Source organism: Phyllobates terribilis, unplaced genomic scaffold (genome assembly GCF_046119375.1).
Source record: "Phyllobates terribilis strain yellow unplaced genomic scaffold, ASM4611937v1 Scaffold_8__6_contigs__length_399053987, whole genome shotgun sequence".
NCBI classification, from domain to species: domain Eukaryota; kingdom Metazoa; phylum Chordata; class Amphibia; order Anura; family Dendrobatidae; genus Phyllobates; species Phyllobates terribilis.
The window spans coordinates 247,088,650-247,106,366 of record NW_027362768.1 but is presented as its reverse complement, the minus strand read 5'-3'; the positions used below and the strand labels follow the sequence as shown (position 1 = coordinate 247,106,366).

General features: G+C 42.5%; 1 protein-coding gene across 13 annotated transcripts in view; it reads right to left on the bottom strand.

Annotated features, from left to right (window-relative positions):
• The window catches only part of RBFOX2 (RNA binding fox-1 homolog 2), a 431,053-nt gene that overhangs the window by 239,626 nt on the left and 173,710 nt on the right, over positions 1 to 17,717 (bottom strand). For 12 of the 13 annotated variants that reach the window (XM_073644115.1, XM_073644117.1, XM_073644109.1 and 9 more), the window contains exon 2: positions 294 to 518. The exons of the other annotated variant lie outside the window; for it this stretch is intronic. In XM_073644115.1, the coding sequence (XP_073500216.1) occupies positions 294 to 518 (225 nt within the window). The remainder of the gene's footprint in view (positions 1 to 293; positions 519 to 17,717) is intronic. 13 annotated transcript variants of the gene reach the window in all.

Genomic DNA, 17,717 nt, shown 5'->3' with positions numbered 1-17,717 from the left:
TGGAAGACTTGAATTGCCGGCAGGAGCCATCTGACCATTCTGTGTTACAGACCGACACTCAGCACAACAGGCAGGTAGTTAGCAACTACCTGCCTGTTCTTCGGCCGTAGTAATTAAATAGCTTTGGCTTTAGTTTATAATGGGACAACCTGGTGACATTTTCTTTAAGGAAATCTTTGTTGTAAGAAAAGTGTTAAGTCATACTGTAAATAGCAAGGAAATTGACTAAAATAGTTGCATATGTTTAATTGTGCAGTTAACAGACAGGTTTAGAACCAACAGTAAACACGCACCGTACTAGACGTATTCGCTGTGCTTGCAGCAGGGGCATTATGCTCGGCATGACCTTGCCCTCCCCCATAGAGTGGGAGTCCATGGTCTGTGGAAGAAGCAGCATAATCTTGTGCATGCTGACTCCCATATTCTGTGGACAAACCATTCTGCGGTGGTGGCGGGAAAGGGATGGCAGCAAAAGGTTGAACCATGGTCTCAGGAGTGGCAGTTGGCTCCTGGTTACCCTGTGAAGAGCACATCACAAAATTACAATGGTTACAAAAATAAAAAAAAAAAAAAACACAAGAAGACAGTTACACTACCAAAGTTTAAAGTTACTAAACCCGGAAATTACTATTGTTAGCTTTTTAATGGAGCAGCACTGGTAAATTAACAAATGGGTAAAAACTTAAAACAAAAAAACAAGAATGAATATAGTGCTGCTGCGGGAGAGCGTTTGTGCAGGGTATTTTATACCACTTTTATAGAAAAAAAACTGTTATAGGCAGAGCTTCAACATTTATCTGTTCAAGAGGTGGCGCTATAGAGTACAAGTCCTCTTCCTCTCTGAAGATACAATTAGCATATTTAACATTTATCTGATTAAATCAATAAAGTCTGTGTACAGTGTAGAATCAGGGTAACAGGCCAACAACTTGGTACAACCCCTTTAATCCCCTCCTATCCATTTGATAGGGGGATAATTTCATGGTCACTACTGAAAATGGGTTTCTGGAGAGCGCACGTCTGTATGAAGCTCGGCTGGTCTTAGACACTCCTTTTAAAGGGAATCTGTCAGCCCCTGGCACTAATCTGACCTGTAATATGGGCATACAGGTGATAGAAATGCACATCTATACCTACCTGTATGCCTCATATATTACATGTTTTGTTGGTGTGAAATAGCTTTCTATTTCTTCTGGTTTATGATGTGCTCCCCCTCCCCTACACGTCTCCCTGACTTCCTGGCACCTGCACACAAGATCCCTGCTCTACAATGATAAATAGATGGCAGGAAGAAGTGCGCAGGCACGGGATCTGGCCACAATGACTGCACGTCACAGGGCACTGACGTGCAGGGGAGGGGGGAAATATTTTAATTAAAACAATAGGCGAGATTTCTTGCAGGCCCCCGGATGGGAACACATCATAAACCAGAAGGAATAAAGAAATTTCACACCAACAAGACCTCTAATATGAGGCATACAGGTAGATATAGATTTGCCAGGGGGTGACCGCTTCCCTTTAAGAATGAATGGAACGGAGGTGCGCATTCTTTACTTCTAATCCATTCAGCAGGGGCTCTTTCTTTGGATCGATGAAGGTCACACCAAATAGGTCTTAACTTCCAAACTTAGTACAAACCTTTAAAAATAGAAGGAAGTTTTAGGATATTTTTTTTCTCATTAAAATGGCTGGAAATTGCTGCATAAATGCTGAAAGCATTGACATGCCACAGATTATAAACAGCTTCAAACCTGCAAAGGAAAAAATATGCAACATGTGCATGAGATTTCAGAAATCTCATTCATTTTGCTAGAACTGTAAAATTCAGTGTTTAAGAAGCAAAAATGGGTGGAAAAATGTAACGTGTGAACATCGCCTTGCAGTGACTGACAACTGCAGAGTCAAAAGGTTGATTCTGAAAAGGTACAAGGTCAGCGAAACAAACAGCCATATAATAACCCACCAGGTCAGTACTTAAAGAATATATAAAAAGCATATCAGGAAGAATAATATGCTGCTACAAAATCAGGGGAACTTTGTCCCAACACTAGGAGGTTAGATACTCCCTTTATGCCTGTGTATTTCAAATAACCACAAATATATTTATCTACATTAGGAATTATAAGCGGGAGGAAAATACTGTGATTAGGGGGGGGGGGTAATTTTTACAAACCAAACTAATGGAAATACTAAAGGCTCCTAAGCACATCAGACCAACTGTGTTTATGAGGGCCTCCAAAGAGATGTCGAGGGAGATAAGAATCCTATGTCCAATTTTGGACTGACAACCCATTTTTACTTGGCGAGAAGTTTCTGCCAGGAGTCTGGCACTGGCCTTCCCATAGAGGACAAAAGGAGTGCTCTGCTCCAGAGAGCACTGCTAGACATTGTTTAACCTACAGCCATTTTGTATGGGGTTGGTGGTAAAGCTTAAAGAAAACCTGTCATCAGGATTATTCATGTTAAACTAAAGTTATGGGCATAATGATGCTGTCATACTGATTTAATAGATCTACTCAGTGTAGAAATCTGCAGTGGTGTTTTTGTTAAACCAATAGAAGTTTTGATTTCCTAAACTCTTCGTGCATCGGGGCAGGTCTTTGACTCTGCCACAGTCCCTCCACTGCTTCTGTTTATTTTTCCTTCATTTAAATATCGCGCTGGCGCTGTCCTGACAGCAGGCGGCGCTTGCACAAATTCATCTGGTGGAGAGTTTGAGGAAGATGGTAGCGGTGCATGCGCAGATTTAGATCTCAGCTCAATGACGAACAGAGATCTTATTCTGCGCATGAGTTGCCATTTTCCTGAAACCCGTCACCAGATCAATCTGTGCAAGTGCCATCCGTGTTAGTAGATGTGAACATCAGTCATTGACCGATCGGATGCTGGATGCACCGACTGCTCAGAGGCTGCTCTGAGCATCTATCAGAAATAATGAATAGGAAAGAGGCAAGATTAGCTGAAAACTTGAGATCTGGACAATAGTTTTAATTGGTGGCTTTGTGACTGCCAATCTGAAATGGAGGATGGAACACTGCACCTGCCAGAGGGCAACATGTAAATGTACATTTGGGTACAAAAATAAATAATTATATTTTAACATGCATAGAAAATAGAGCCCCATAAATTAAGTTGGTTGTGATAATGAGAGATGACACGGAAAAAAGTATACTGAAATGTAATACTTTGTACACACATCTTTGTTGGTGATGACAGCTTCAAGACGCCTCCTGTATGGAAAAACTAGTCGCATGCATTGCTCAGGTGTGATTTCAGCCCATTCATTCACATGAAGACTCCTCAAATCCTGAAGGTTCTGTGGGCTCCTATGATTTCTGAGCTTTAATTCTTTCCATAAGTTTTCTATTGGATTTAGGTCAGGTGATTGGCTTGGCCATTCTAGCAGCTTTATTTGCTCTCTGAAACCAATTGAGCGTTTCCTTGGCTGTGTGTTTGAGATCATTGGCTTGTTGAATTGTCCACCATCATTTATTTATTCTTAATCATCCTGGTAGCAGCAGATTATTTTATCAAGATAGTCTTGGTACACTTGTCCATTCATCCTTTAATTATATGAAGGTTGCTAATCCCATATGCTGAAAACAGCTCCACACCATGATGTTCCCACCTCCAAACTTAACTGTCGGTATGGTGTCTTTGGGGTGATATGCAGTGCCTATTGGCCTCCAAACAGGTGTGTATTATGGCATTCAAAGTTCAATTTGGTGTCATCTGACCAGGTTATATTCTCCCAGCATTTCACAGGCTTGTCTAAATGTTGTTCAGCAAACTAATTGCGCTTGAACAGGCTTTTACTTCTGCAGTGAAATCTTGAGTGGCAAATATGCATACAGGCCATTGTGGTTGGGTGTATGGTTTTGTTTTAAATTTTACCTGCTGATTCCAGGTCATGATATAGCTCTACACAGGGGTTCTTTGACAACTCTTGATGATCTTTCTGGGAGCACCTAGTCGTGGCTGGTTTATGGTGAAATGTTCTTTCCACTTCCAGATTATGGCCCCAACAGTGCTCACTTGAACCTTCAGCAGTTTAGAAATTCTTGTAACCAATGCAATCAGTATGTTTAACAAGAAGGTTGCGAAAGTCTTGAGGCCACTCACCCATTATGAGATATTTCTTGTGTGGCACATTGGTAATTAGACATCTTTTTAAAGGCCAGCAGTTGAACCAGCTGATATTTTTCAGCAAGTAGCAGGATTGCGTTGTAATTACTAATTAATTTCAGCTGGTGTCATGACTTTCCATGGCTTTTTGCACCTCTTCATGTTTTCAATACTTTTTCAGTGTCATTACTTAATATTACACAATGTTTTGGACATCTATGGTTTGATTTCTTTGTGGATTGGATTTGTTACAGACATCTCATCATAATTTCATGTCAATATCATCTTTACAAATAAACTTATAATTTTAAATATATTTTTTTCACATTGATTGGACTGCAGCAGAGACGAATACCGCCAAGTTACCACACAATGAATGCCATACCAGGAAATGCCAGGGCATCACATACCATGTCGGAGAAATTTTTTTTTTTGCATTTTTTTGTTTAAGTCATTAACCCCTTAACAACATTAGACGTACTAATACGCGTCTGTGCCCTGGGACTTAAGAGCCAGACCCGTATTAATAAGTCATCGCGATCGCGCGCGCACACAGGCTGTGTGGGCGCAATCGCCGCCAAGTGTCAGCTGATAGTACCGGGTGTCAGCTGTGACAATGTGCAGGGAGCGGTCCCGCACCGCTCCTAGCACATTAACCCCCGCAATGCTGCGATCGAAGTCGATCGCAGCATTGCGGTGGCAAGGGGAGGTGATCGCAGATACTCACCTCCTCTTCTGGCCTCCAGCGCTGTCTGCCGTGGCTTCCAGGATGTTGCCATGACGACCCGATGTCATGACAACAGGAAGATTGTTTGGACATGCGCAGTGCATCTCCAAACTATCTTCTCCCTGTCCAGCGCTGACAGCCTGCATGGCACAGGGATGGTGCTGCATTCCTGTGCCATGCAGGCGATCAGAATAAAAAAAAGTGAAAGTCACAGAGCGGGACAGAGTAAAAAAGTGTAAAAACTGTCAGAAAGTGAAAAAAAAAATAAAAAAAATAATCCACCAAAAATAAAAATATAATGTACCCATCAATAAATATTATAAAAAAACAAAAAACAATAAAAGTACACCTATTTGGTATCGCCGCGTCCGGAACAACCTGACCTATAAACCGGTCCCACTAGTTAACCCCTTCAGTGAACACGGTAAAAAATAAAAAACGAAGCAAAAAACAAATGCTTTATCATCATACCGCCAAACAAAAAATGGAATAACACGCGATCAAAAAGACAAATATAAATAAAAATGGTACCGCTGAAAACGTCATCTCGTCCCGCAAAAAACAAGCCGCCATATAGCTCCATCAGCTGAAAAATAAAAAAAAAGTTATAGCTCTCAGATTAAAGCTATGCTAAAAAATAATTTTTTCTATAAAATTGCTTTTATTATGTAAAAGTGCAAAACATAGAAAAAAAATATAAATGTGGTACCGCTGTAAACGTACTGACCCGAAGAATAAAGCTGCCTTATCAATTTTACCACATGCGGAACAGAATTTAAAAAAAAAAAAAAAACAATTCCTGAATTGTTGATTTTTGTTTATTCTGCCTCCCAAAAATCGGAATAGAAAGCGATCAAAAAATGTCACGTGCCTGAAAATTGCACCAATAAAAACGTCAACTCATCCCGCAAAAAACAAGCAGTCACATGACTGTGCCAAAATCTGGAAAAATTATAGCTCTCAAAATACGGCGATGCAAAAACTAGATTTTACAAAAAAAATGCGTCTTTTAGTGTGTGACAGCTGTCAATCATAAAAACCCCATATGATTCTGGTATCACTGTAATCGCACCGATCCAAAGAATAAAGTCGTCTAATCCCTTATACCGGAGAGGAACGGCGTAAAAAATAAACTCTCAGGTTAGGGTTGGGCTAGGGTTAGGGGTTAGGGTTGTGATGGGGTTGGGATTTTTTTCAAAAGTAAGAAAAAAAGACGACAATATGGCGACTAGTGTTGAGCGCAAGTGCTCGCTACTTGAGTTTGCATCGGGTGCTCATGTATGCATTGAGTATCGTGGGTATTTGGGTGACATGCTCGAGTATCAGCCCCACATGCTTCGCGGCCAAAAAAAACTTTGCGGGGATTGCCTGCCATGCACGAGCGATCCCCGCATGTTTTTTTTTGGGTGTCTAATAACCGTGAAACATGCGGGGCAGGGACTCGAGCATGTCACTCGAGCACACGCAGTACATGGTGCATACCTGAGTACCCGATGCAAACTCAAGTAGCGAGCACTTGCGCTCAAGACTAATGACAACTTATTCAATATGATGACCTAATGTTATCAAATTCTGTGTCGTACCTCTGGGTTCAAAATGTTCACTATACCCTTTAACAAAATCCTTGAGGGGTATAGTTTCCAAAATGGGGTCATTTGTGGGGGAGCTCCACTGTTTAGGCACATCACGGGCTCTCCAAACGCGACATGGTGTCCGCTAACAAATTGAATGGAAAATCGGCTCAAATTGTTGAAGATCCAGAAGGCAGCGAAACGGCCGTCGTCCTCTCTCACTCCACAGCACATCCTCAGGGATCTCCATCCTATGCCGCTAGCTAACATGTACTGTGAGTACAAATAAAGGATATCTTCGGAACTATTGGTGAGTGCTACCTTTATTTCTGCTTTTGCAATAGAGCTTGCTTTCAACCCCTTAATGCAAATTCACATAAATGTACAGGTGGTGTGGTGGCTTTGCGTATTTCACAGTCCATGAAACTTCCTGGACAACTAGCCAGCCCAAGATCAACCAGCTTTGATCATACGCTTGGCGATTGCTTTGATTGGTCTGTCTGTAAAGACAGACCAATCAAAGCAATCACCAAAGTAGGCATGCTTTTCCTGCTCTGACCTTTTAAGTGATCTCACAGAAGATAAGTCAGCTGTCAGGTTCTGCAGTGAGGTGTTCTACACCCTTCTGCAACGGTCACAATTTGAGTCATCAGGAATTGTTGCATGGGACACCAGGGACAACACTGTAGACTTACACAAGGCTGGGAAGGGCTACAGGACAATAGCCAAGCAGCTTGGCGAGAAAGCAACAACTGTTTCTTCCATTTTCTAATAAATGTGCCACAAGATGACTGTCAATCTTCCTTGGTCTGGGGCTCCATGCAAGGTATCACCTTCCGAGGCAAGGAGGATTATTAGAAAGGTCAGGAATCAGCCCACAACTACACAGGAGGACCTGGTCAATGTCCTGAAGAGAGCTGGGACCAATCTTAATCATTACCATTAGTAACACTACGCAGTTATAGATTAAAATCCTGCAGGACACTCAAGGCCCCATTGCTCACACTAGCACATGTCCAGGCCTGATTGAAATTTGCTAATTGACCATCTGGATGATCCAGAGGAGGCATGGGAGAAGGTCTTGTGGTCAGATGAGACCAATATACAACATTTTGGTATCAACTTCACTCGCCATGTTTGGAGAAAGAAGCATGAATACAACCCCAAAAAACACAGTTCCAATCGTGAAGCATAGTCAGGGAAACCTCATACTTTGGGGGTGCTTTTCTGTAAAGGGGACAGGACGACTGCACAGTGTTGGAAGGAGGATGGATGGGGTCATTTATCGCAACAATTTTTCCAACATGGGTCTTCCAACATGACAATGACCCGAAACACAGCCAGGGCAACTAAGAAGTGGTTCCATAAGAAGCATTTCAAGGTCCCGGAGTGGCCTAGCCAGTCTCCAGCCCTGAACCCAATAGAAAATCTTTGGGAGGGAGCTGAAACTCAATGTTGCTCAGCAACAGCCACGAAACCTAAAAGATCTGGATAAGATGTGTATGAGGAGTGGGCCAAAATCCCTGCTGCAGTGTGTGCAAACTTGGTCAAGAACTACAGGAAACGTCTGACCTCTAATTGCAAACAAAGGTTTCTGTACCAAATATTAAGTTCTGTTTTTCTATTGTACCAAATACTTATTTCATGCAATAAAATGGAAATTAATTATGTAAAAATTATACAATGTGATTTTCTGATTTTTTTTTTTTTTAAAGATTCTGCATCTCACAGTTGAAGTGTACCTAGCGAAAAGTTAGAACTCTCCATTCTTTGTAGGTGAGAAAACTTGAAAAATTGGAAAGTATCAAATACATATTTTCCCCACTGTACCTCTGGGTTGCCATCCAAATTCCCCCCAAAAATACACGATCCAGATTAAACCTATGACCAAATCATTCATTATAATGAGGCAGTCACTTTGGATTGTCTGGACTTTGTTCTGGTGGTGCCCTATCACTTATAGGAGTCTTTAGAATAATGATCCCACACCCACTACTAAACCAGCAAGAAGAAGAAAAAAAGTGAAATAAACACTTCCCCACACAAAAAAAAAAAAGTGGTGAACGAGGGAGAGGGTCTTTTGTTTTATTTGTTCTGTGTGTTTTGATTTTTTTAAATAAAGATTCCCATGCTGGTCAGATGTAGTCTACCAAATCTGATGTCCAAAGCCTATGGAGCTTTGTTCTGACGAAGTGGAAGCCAAATGCGCGTTGGGAGTAGGTGGAGGGGGTTGTGGTGTGCTCCGTTTGGTCAGTATGTTTGTTTACACTTCCCTCTCTGGCCTCAATTGTTCATTACAAAAATGTTTAGTTGACCATATTTTGGTAGTTCTACTTGGCATGTGCAATATTGATTCATTTATTGTATTATATTACCTCCTTTTGGTAGTTGTACTTTGCACTGCACAAAATTCATTATATAATTATGCATACATATTTTTTTAAATGCATAGTGCACCTTTTTGGTCACATAAATACTGACTGACTATGTCCCACCTCATCCCTAACCTTACCGCAGTCTTCATCCCAACCCTAACCCACCTCTTCAACCTGTCACTAACTGGTGTCTTCCCCTCATGCTTCAAACATGCCTCGATCACACCAATCCTCAAAAAGCCATCCTTTGACCCATTCTCTGTCTAGCCATCGCCCCATATCACTTCTCCCCTGTGCCTCAAAACTACTGGAACACCACGTCCATCTTCAGCGGTCCTCCCACCTCTCCTCCCTCTTTGACCGCCTCCAATCTGACTTCCGATCGCACCATTCAACTGAAACTGCCCTGCCTAAAGTCATCAACAACCTACTAACTGCCAAATCAAAGCGACACTATTCTGTCCTTCTCCTTCTGGACCAGTCATCTGCCTTTGACACAGTGGACCATTCCCTCTTACTACAGACTCCTCTCTTGGCATCACAGACTTGGCCCGATCTTGCATCTCCTCATACCTAACAGACCAGACATTCAGTTTCTCCCACTCACACCACCTCCTCCTCATCTTGCCCCCTATCTGTCAGTGTCCCCCAAGGCTCAGTTCTAGGACCCCTGCTCTTCACCATCTACACCTTCGGCCTTGAACAGCTCATAGAGTCTCACGGCTTTCAGTATCACCTCTATGCTGAGGACACACCGATCCACCTGTATGGACCTGATAGCACCTCCTTACTAACCAGAATCCCACAGTGTCTGTCCGCTGTCTCGTCTTCTCTGCTAGATAACTAAAATTAGTATCGATAAAACTGAATTCATCATCTTTCCACCATCTCGTTCAAACCCCCCACCTGACCTATCAAAGTCAATGGCTGTCCACTCTCCAGTCCTGCAAGCTAGCTGCCCCGGGGTAACCCTGGACTCGGATCTCTCCTTCAAACCTCATATCCAAGCCCTTTCCATTTCCTGCCGATTTCTGCCGACTCCAACTCAAAAATACATTTATATGAAAAAGTTTGGGCACCCCTATTAATCTTAAGCTTAATGTTTTATAAAAATTGGTGTTTTTGCAACAGCCATTTCAGTTTGATATATGTAATAACTGTTGGACACAGTAATGTTTCTGCCTTGAAATGAGGTTTACTGTACTAACAGAAAATGTGCAATCTGCATTCAAACAAAATTTGACAGGTGCATAAGTATGGGCACCCTTATTTTCTTGTTTTAAATACTCCTACCTACTTTTTACTGACTTACTAAAGCACTTTTTTTGGTTTTGTAACCTCATTGAGCTTTGAACTTCATATCCAGTTGTATGCAATCATGAGAAAAGCTACTTAAAGTGGCCACTTGCAAGTTGTTCTCCTGTTTGAATCTCCTCTGAAGAGTGGCATCATGGGCTCCTCAAAACAACTGTCAAAGGATCTGAAAACAAAGATTATTCAACATAGTTGTTCAGGGGAAGGATACAAAAAAGCTGTCTCAGAGATTTAACCTGTCAGCTTCCACTGAGGAACATAGTAAGGAAATGGAAGAACACAGGGACAGTTCTGGTTAAGTCCAGAAGTGACAGGCCAAGAAAAACATCAGAAAGGCAGAGAAGAAGAATGGTGAGATCAGTCAAGGACAATCCTCAGACCACCTCCAGACAGCTGCAGCATCAACTTGCTGCAGATGGTGTCACTGTGCATCGGTCAACTATACAACACACTTTGCACAAGGAGAAGCTGTATGGGAGAGTGATGCGAAAGAAGACGTTTCTGCAAGCACACCACAAACAGTCGGCTGAGGTATGCAAAAGCAAATTTATTTTTGGAAGAAGGTCCTGTGGACTGATGAAACCAAGATCGAGTTGTTTGGTCATACAAAAAGGCGTTATGCATGGCGGCAAAAAAAAACACAGCACTCCAAGAAAAACACTTGCTACCCACAGTAAAATTTGGTGGAGGTTCCATCATGCTTTGGGGCTGTGTGGCCAATGCCGGCACCAGGAATCTTGTTAAAGTTGAGAGAAGCATGGATTCCACTCAGAATCAGCAGATTCTTGACAATAATGTTCAAGAATCAGTGACAAAGTTGAAGTTAAGCAGGGGATGGATCTTTCAGCAAGACAATGATCCAAAACACCGCTCAAAATCTACTCAGGCATTCATGCAGAGGAACAATTACAATGTTCTGGAATGGCCAGCCCAGTCCCCAGACCTGAATATCATTGAACATCTGAGGGATCATTTGAAGAGGGCTGTTCATGCTCGGCGACCAAACTTTACTGAACTGGAATTGTTTTGTAAAGAGGAATGGTCAAAAATACCTTCATCCAGGATCCAGGAACTCATTAAAAGCTACAGGAAGCGACTAGAGGCTGTTATTTTTGCAAAAGGAGGATCTACTAAATATTAATGTCACTTTTCTGGTGAGGTGCCCATACTTATGCACCTGACAAATTTTGTTTGAATGCAGATTGCACATTTTCTGTTAGTACAATAAACCTCATTTCAAGGCAGAAACATTACTGTGTCCAACAGTTATTACATATATCAAACTGAAATAGCTGTTGCAAAAACACCAATTTTTATAAAACATTAAGCTTAAGATTAATAGGGGTGCCCAAACTTTTTCATATAACTATTTCCTAGATCCACACATTCCTCCACAGTGAATCTGAAAAAACAACACTAGTGCATGCCTTCATCAGCTCTCGCTTCGGCTACAGCTCATGTTTGGTGGCCAGCGTCAGGCAGCTGCTGCAAAGGCAAATAAAATAATGGGATGCATTAAGAGGCATAGATGCTCATGAGGAAAACATTTTACCTCTATACAAGTCAATAGTGCGACCACACTTAGAATACTGTGTACAGTTCTGGTCTCCGGTGTATAAGAAGGACATAGCTGAACTAGAGTATGTGCAGAGAAGAGCGACCAAGGTTATTAGAGGACTGTGGTGGGGGGGGGGGGGGTCTGCAATACCAAGACAGGTTATTACACTTGGGGTTATTTAGTTTGGCTTAGGGGTGATCTTATTACTATGTACAAGTATATGAGGGGACAGTACAAAGACCTTTCTACTGATCTTTTTACTCTGAGGCCTGAGACGGGGACAAGGAGGCATCTTCTACGTCTGGAGGAAAGAAGGTTTAATCATAATCACAGATGCGGATTCTTTACTGTAAGAGCAGTGAGACTATGGAACCCTCTGCTGCATGATGTTGCAATGAGTGATTCACTACTAAAATTTAAGAAGGGCATGGATGACTTTCTTGAAAAGTATAATATTACAGGTTATATATACTGGATTCCTTGATAGGACGTTGATCCAGGGATCTAGTCTGATTGCCGTATGTGGAGTCAGGAAGGAATTTTCCCCAATGGGGAGCTTAGTGTTTGCCACATGGGATATTTTTTTACTTCCTCTGGATCAACATGTTAGGCTATGGGTTGAACTAGATGGACTAAGTTTTTAAGGTTGAAGGAAGACTTACTGCAACCTCCTACTCTGTGGCCTCCCAACACTCTCGCACCCCTGCAATTTATCCTAAACTCTGCTGCCCGACTAATCCACCTGTCCCCCCGCTGTTAGCCGGCCTCTCCTCTGTCAATCCCTTCACTGGCTCCCCATTGCCAAGACACTCCAGTTCAAAACCCTAACCACGGCATATAAAGCCATGCACAACCTGTCTCCTCCATACATCTGTGACCTAGTCTCCCGGTACATACCTACACGCAACCTCCGATCCTCAGAAGATCTCCATCTCTACTCCCCTCTTATCTCCTCTTCCCACAGTTGCATACAAGATTTCTCCCATGCATTCCCCCCCTACTCTGGAAAGCTCTATCCCAACACAGACTTTCGCCTAATGTGGAAACCTTCAAAAAGAATATGAAGTTCCACCTCTTCCGACAAGCCTACAGTAACTCCCGCTCCACCGCATCACCAGCTGTACCCCCACCTACTGTATCCTCACCCATCCCTTGTAGATTGTGAGCCCTCGAGGGCAGAGTCCTCTCTCCTCCTGTACCATTTGCTGATTACTTTTTGTTAAAAGTTTGTACTTGTTGCTTGCCATGTATACCCCTTTCAAACATGTAAAGCGCCATGGAATTAATGGTGCTATAAAAAAAAAGTTTGTTTGTTTTTTTTGTTTTTTTTAACATGGTCAATTCTGTCACCTTGTAGATGTGTTTTTCCATACTTAGCAGTATTTTTCCATTTCTACTACTATCTTTTCAATATAAATATTTTTTTTCCTAGTGCTCTTTTTTGACTCCATATATTATGTGATCATTTTGAAAAATATATATTCTTTGTATGGGTCAATAAAATACTTTGGTCACGCTTTATAACTGTGGCACAGTGCACCTCAATATATATCGCATTTTTCAGACCATAAGACGCACCTAGGTTTTAGAAGAGGAGAATAGAAAATAAAAATGTAAGCAAAAAATGTGGTCATGATGCACTGTTAAGGGAGAGGGGGTCCGCTGCTGACACTATTATAGGGGTAATGTCCCCAAATTCTGTTAATATCCCCCATTCTGGTATATATGCCCCCCCCCTTCCTATTATACGTGGCCCTCATCTCCATCCTGGTTTGCAAGGGACCCCTGATCCCTCTTCCTGGTATGTCTGGCCACCCCTCATCCCCATCAAGCTGCACACATAAAAAACAAACACTTCTACTCACCTTCCTCCCCTCTGCTCCAACACTGCGTCCCATTCTGCTGCCATCACTGATCTCCCTGCAATGAGCCCTCACAAGGGGAGATCTGCCGGAACAGTCACTGCTCCCCATGCCGAGACTGTGCGTGGGGAGTAGTGACTTCATTCTCCTTAATAGCTGGCACACAGCCACAGCACGGCTCCTGCTCTTTAATAGCGGGCACACGCGATCGCCCCGACGCACTGTGGCTACACTGTGTGCTGGCTATTAAGGCGAAAGAATATTCAGTGCTCCCCACACCCATGGGGCAGAGTTGGCTGCAGCAGGCAGTGTAGGCTCCTCACCAGCGTTTGTGCGTGTGATAGAGAGAGAGATATTATATATATATATACATACATACATACATACATACATACATACACACACACACCCCCACTTTCCTCCAAAATTTGAGGAAAAAAGTGAGTTATAGCTCGAAAAATACAGTACACTCATTTATATTGGATATGAAATTTTAATTCTATGTATGGTGCTTATGTGCAATTTATATTTGGCCATTGGTTTGTCGTTTCTGAATTCTTGACATACACATCAGGCGCACATCCATCCCCCTCCCTAGAGTCAGACTGGAGTGCCTAGGGCACACGGGGAAAGGATTCCAGAGGCCCACCCTACTGCTACTCTACATAGACATTTTACCGGTTCATACTCCAGCCTCATGCACGCAAGACAATACAGAGTGTAAGACAGCGTGTGCCTCCTAATGAATTTGACACATTTTTCAGCTTGCATGCGCCACCACAAGAAATGTCCTACAGTCAGGGACTGGCTTACATTTCTGTTGTATTTACACCACTTTTGTGGAGTAAATATTAAAAATGCTTTTTCAAGGGACAGATCAGAGCCTTTTAATTTGGTCTCATGCTACCTATATAGTGACGCCAGTCCCAGTAATGTTGCGGAGTTTGGTGACCACATCTCCAAGAGGGTGCAGCTGTTTATCACCACCACCATCCTCCTGCTGCTGATGCTGTGAACATAATGGTAGCATCTGCACCATCACCTTGATGTCATAGTATGTTAGAACCACTTTTGTGGCGCATAAAATTTAAAGATTTACTCTTAAAAAAAAAAACACTTTTTAAAAGGAGAAAACTGGATGAAAAAAAAGTAAATCCATAACCATTTTTTGATGAATGTGTATTCGCATTGTATCTTTATTATATCAATGTGCCATGTGATGGAAATTTAATTCTCCAGCAGGACTTGGCACCTGTCCACACTGCCAAAAGTATCAATACCTGGTTTATATACAGCAGTATCACTGTGCTTGATTTGCCAGCAAACTCGCCTGACCTTAACCCCATAGAGAATCTATGGGGTATTGTCAAGAGGAAGATGAGAGACACCAGACCCAACAATGCAGACGAGCTGAAGGCTGCTATCAAAGCAACCTGGGCTTCCATAACACCTCAGCAGTGCCACAGGCTGATGGCCTCCATGCCACACCGCATTGATGCAAAAGGAGCCCGACCAAGTATTGAGGGCATTTACTGAACATACATTTCAGTAGGCCACCATTTCGGATTTTAAAAACATTTGTCAAGCTGTTGTTATAAAGTATTCTAATTTACTGAGATAATGACTTGTGTTTTCATTGGCTGTAAGCCATAATCATCAGCATTAACAGAAATAAACACTTGAAATAGATCACTGTTTGTAATGACTCTATATAATATGAGTTTCACTTTTTGCATTTAAGAACTGAAATAAATTAACTTTGATGATATTCTAATTTAGTGAGATGCACCTGTATGTATTGCATTGGTTACCAGTGTTCATTTTTCTGTTGTGGAAGCAAAGCTTAACTTTGGGATCATGAAAACTGCACAAAAAAGGCACCAAAACCAAGGCAACAAAAAGCCTGAGTTTTTGATGCAGCTTCTTTCCTGCCAAGAGATCAGGTTTTGCTGCAGGAAAAAAAAATTGTAAAAAATGCCTGGTGTGAACATAGCCTAAAGCTGCTCCCATGACATCCATTAAATGGGGGATACAACTGCCCCACACTTACCACATATAGACAAGTCCCCATCCCCCAGAGTGTATAGAGCGAAGTTCCCCTCCCCCACATATAGCATAGTGTACAGCCAAGTCCCCCTCCCCCACACAGCAGAGTATTTAGACAATTCCCCCTTCATCAAAATTTATATATCCATAAATTATTCTATTACACATCTCAATTTCACAAAAAAATTAATAAATGTGACCTCATAAAACTGAGTGGAAACGGTTTACAAGAGTCACTGTCTTCTTAACGAGGGAGGAGATCTGGGCAGCTGCTGTACACTGGGTAATGACCTACCCAAATCCCAGCAGTGAAAAAATGGGGAGGGGCACTCGAAGCTGGTCAGATTGACACTTCTGCAGGAGAGGTGCCATTTAGCATACTCCTTAGCTATGCACTTCTGGCTAATCCCCAGCCAGGGCTGCACACTCCCTCCTTCCTCTGCTGTGCTGCTATGGATGGGGATTAGCCCAGCAGTGTATAGCGGTGCTTGGGGAGGAGGGGGAGGAGCCTTCCTTCTCTTGTCAGTGCAGGGCCCACTGGGGGGATACACAGATTCCAGGCAGGCCAGTCCAAGCCTGCCCCTCTTTTTTTAATTACCACCCTTTTTTCCCCTTTGCATTTGTGTTATTTTTTTAAAATTGATCAATAAAGCAATATATATTTTACAATAATATTTTGGCCTAATTTTTTTAATATAGTTTGCAGGTTTATACTCTGATATATTTGCAAACCTATATAGAAGGAAATGCCAATCTGATAGGTGGGACTATTCAGGAGCACTCAGAGGGGGTCTTCAGAACTAAGCAGCAGAGTATTGCTGGGAAATGTAGTTTAAGCAGTATGAGGTTAGGACCGCCCATTTAGCTATGAACTAGATCAGACTCGGGCAAAGAGCGGCCAGCAGGCCATATCCAACTCTGGCAGTTCCAGTCGCGGACCAAAACAGCTGAGGGGCTGGAAAACAGTGGCCCACGGAATGCACCGTGAGCTCCCACGCTGACTGCATTGGTGGAGGAGAGTCCTCCGACCACCAATCTGAAAATGCTGACGCCATGTCATTTCATCATGTCAGATGTGTACAGAGGAGAGTCAGGCCAGAGACAGGAGCCAAAAGCCAGTGCAACGGGACCGAGGCGAGTATGTGGTGTTCTTTTTTTCGTGTGTATGGGATGTTTGGCTGGACATGGGGAGGCTCATGCTGTATATAGGGGGATGTCAGCATACCAAATACTGCTCAATATTAAGTGATGCAATATAAGTATTAATATGTTGATATTTATATTGAGCATGATTCATTTCAGCCTATTGATTCGGCCCTCCACAAGAGGCTGATCTCACATGGCCCATCCTTGAACTAGCTGCACTGAGAAGCAGAGATGAGGGGTGGGGGAGAGACACTTTTATAGAGATTAAGCCCAATATAAAGTATTCATATACTGTGCAATACGAGAGCAACACTTTAAAAGTAGATGCTAACATCTAGAGGTTTTCATGATTTAGCAAGTACCAGAAAATTTATATAAAAAAAAAAAAAAAAAACACAAAGTACTGGTAAACATAGGACCCCAAATTTTGTTATTAGAGTGCAGCAAAATATGACTTTCTTCACCTCAGTGAAGTGCAAAGAAATAAACTGCACATGTATAATCTGGTTCTGGGTTCACTGCCTGCAATACATGTCAAGATAAACATATGAGCTGTGGCTCATAGATAAACTCACTTTTCTATGTTTGCAGACGGCAGGAGAACTGAATTAAAATTAAATTATGCAATGAGTAGAGAAGCAGCCCCGTCCAGGAGGAGGAACAATGAAGACGTCAGAGGTGGGTATAGAAGCCAGGACAAATCAATGTCGCGGCGGGACTGAGCCCTCAAAGTGGGACAGCCCCGCTAAATTCCTGACCATTGGGAGCCATGCAGTCTTCTCATTGGTGGAAATGTGTTGCCACAGGAAGTGAGGAGCTGCTAAAACTTTGGAAGAAACGTTCTGAAGAAAAAACAGTGAACAAAAGATAGGACCCATCTTCTGCACATAACTGGCAAGAAGTCAATGACCACATGGGGCCCTGAGAGTACGCAAGACCTAGGAGGCGGAATAATGTGCTGGGCTGTGCAGTGTTGGTTGCAGGCTTGGTGAT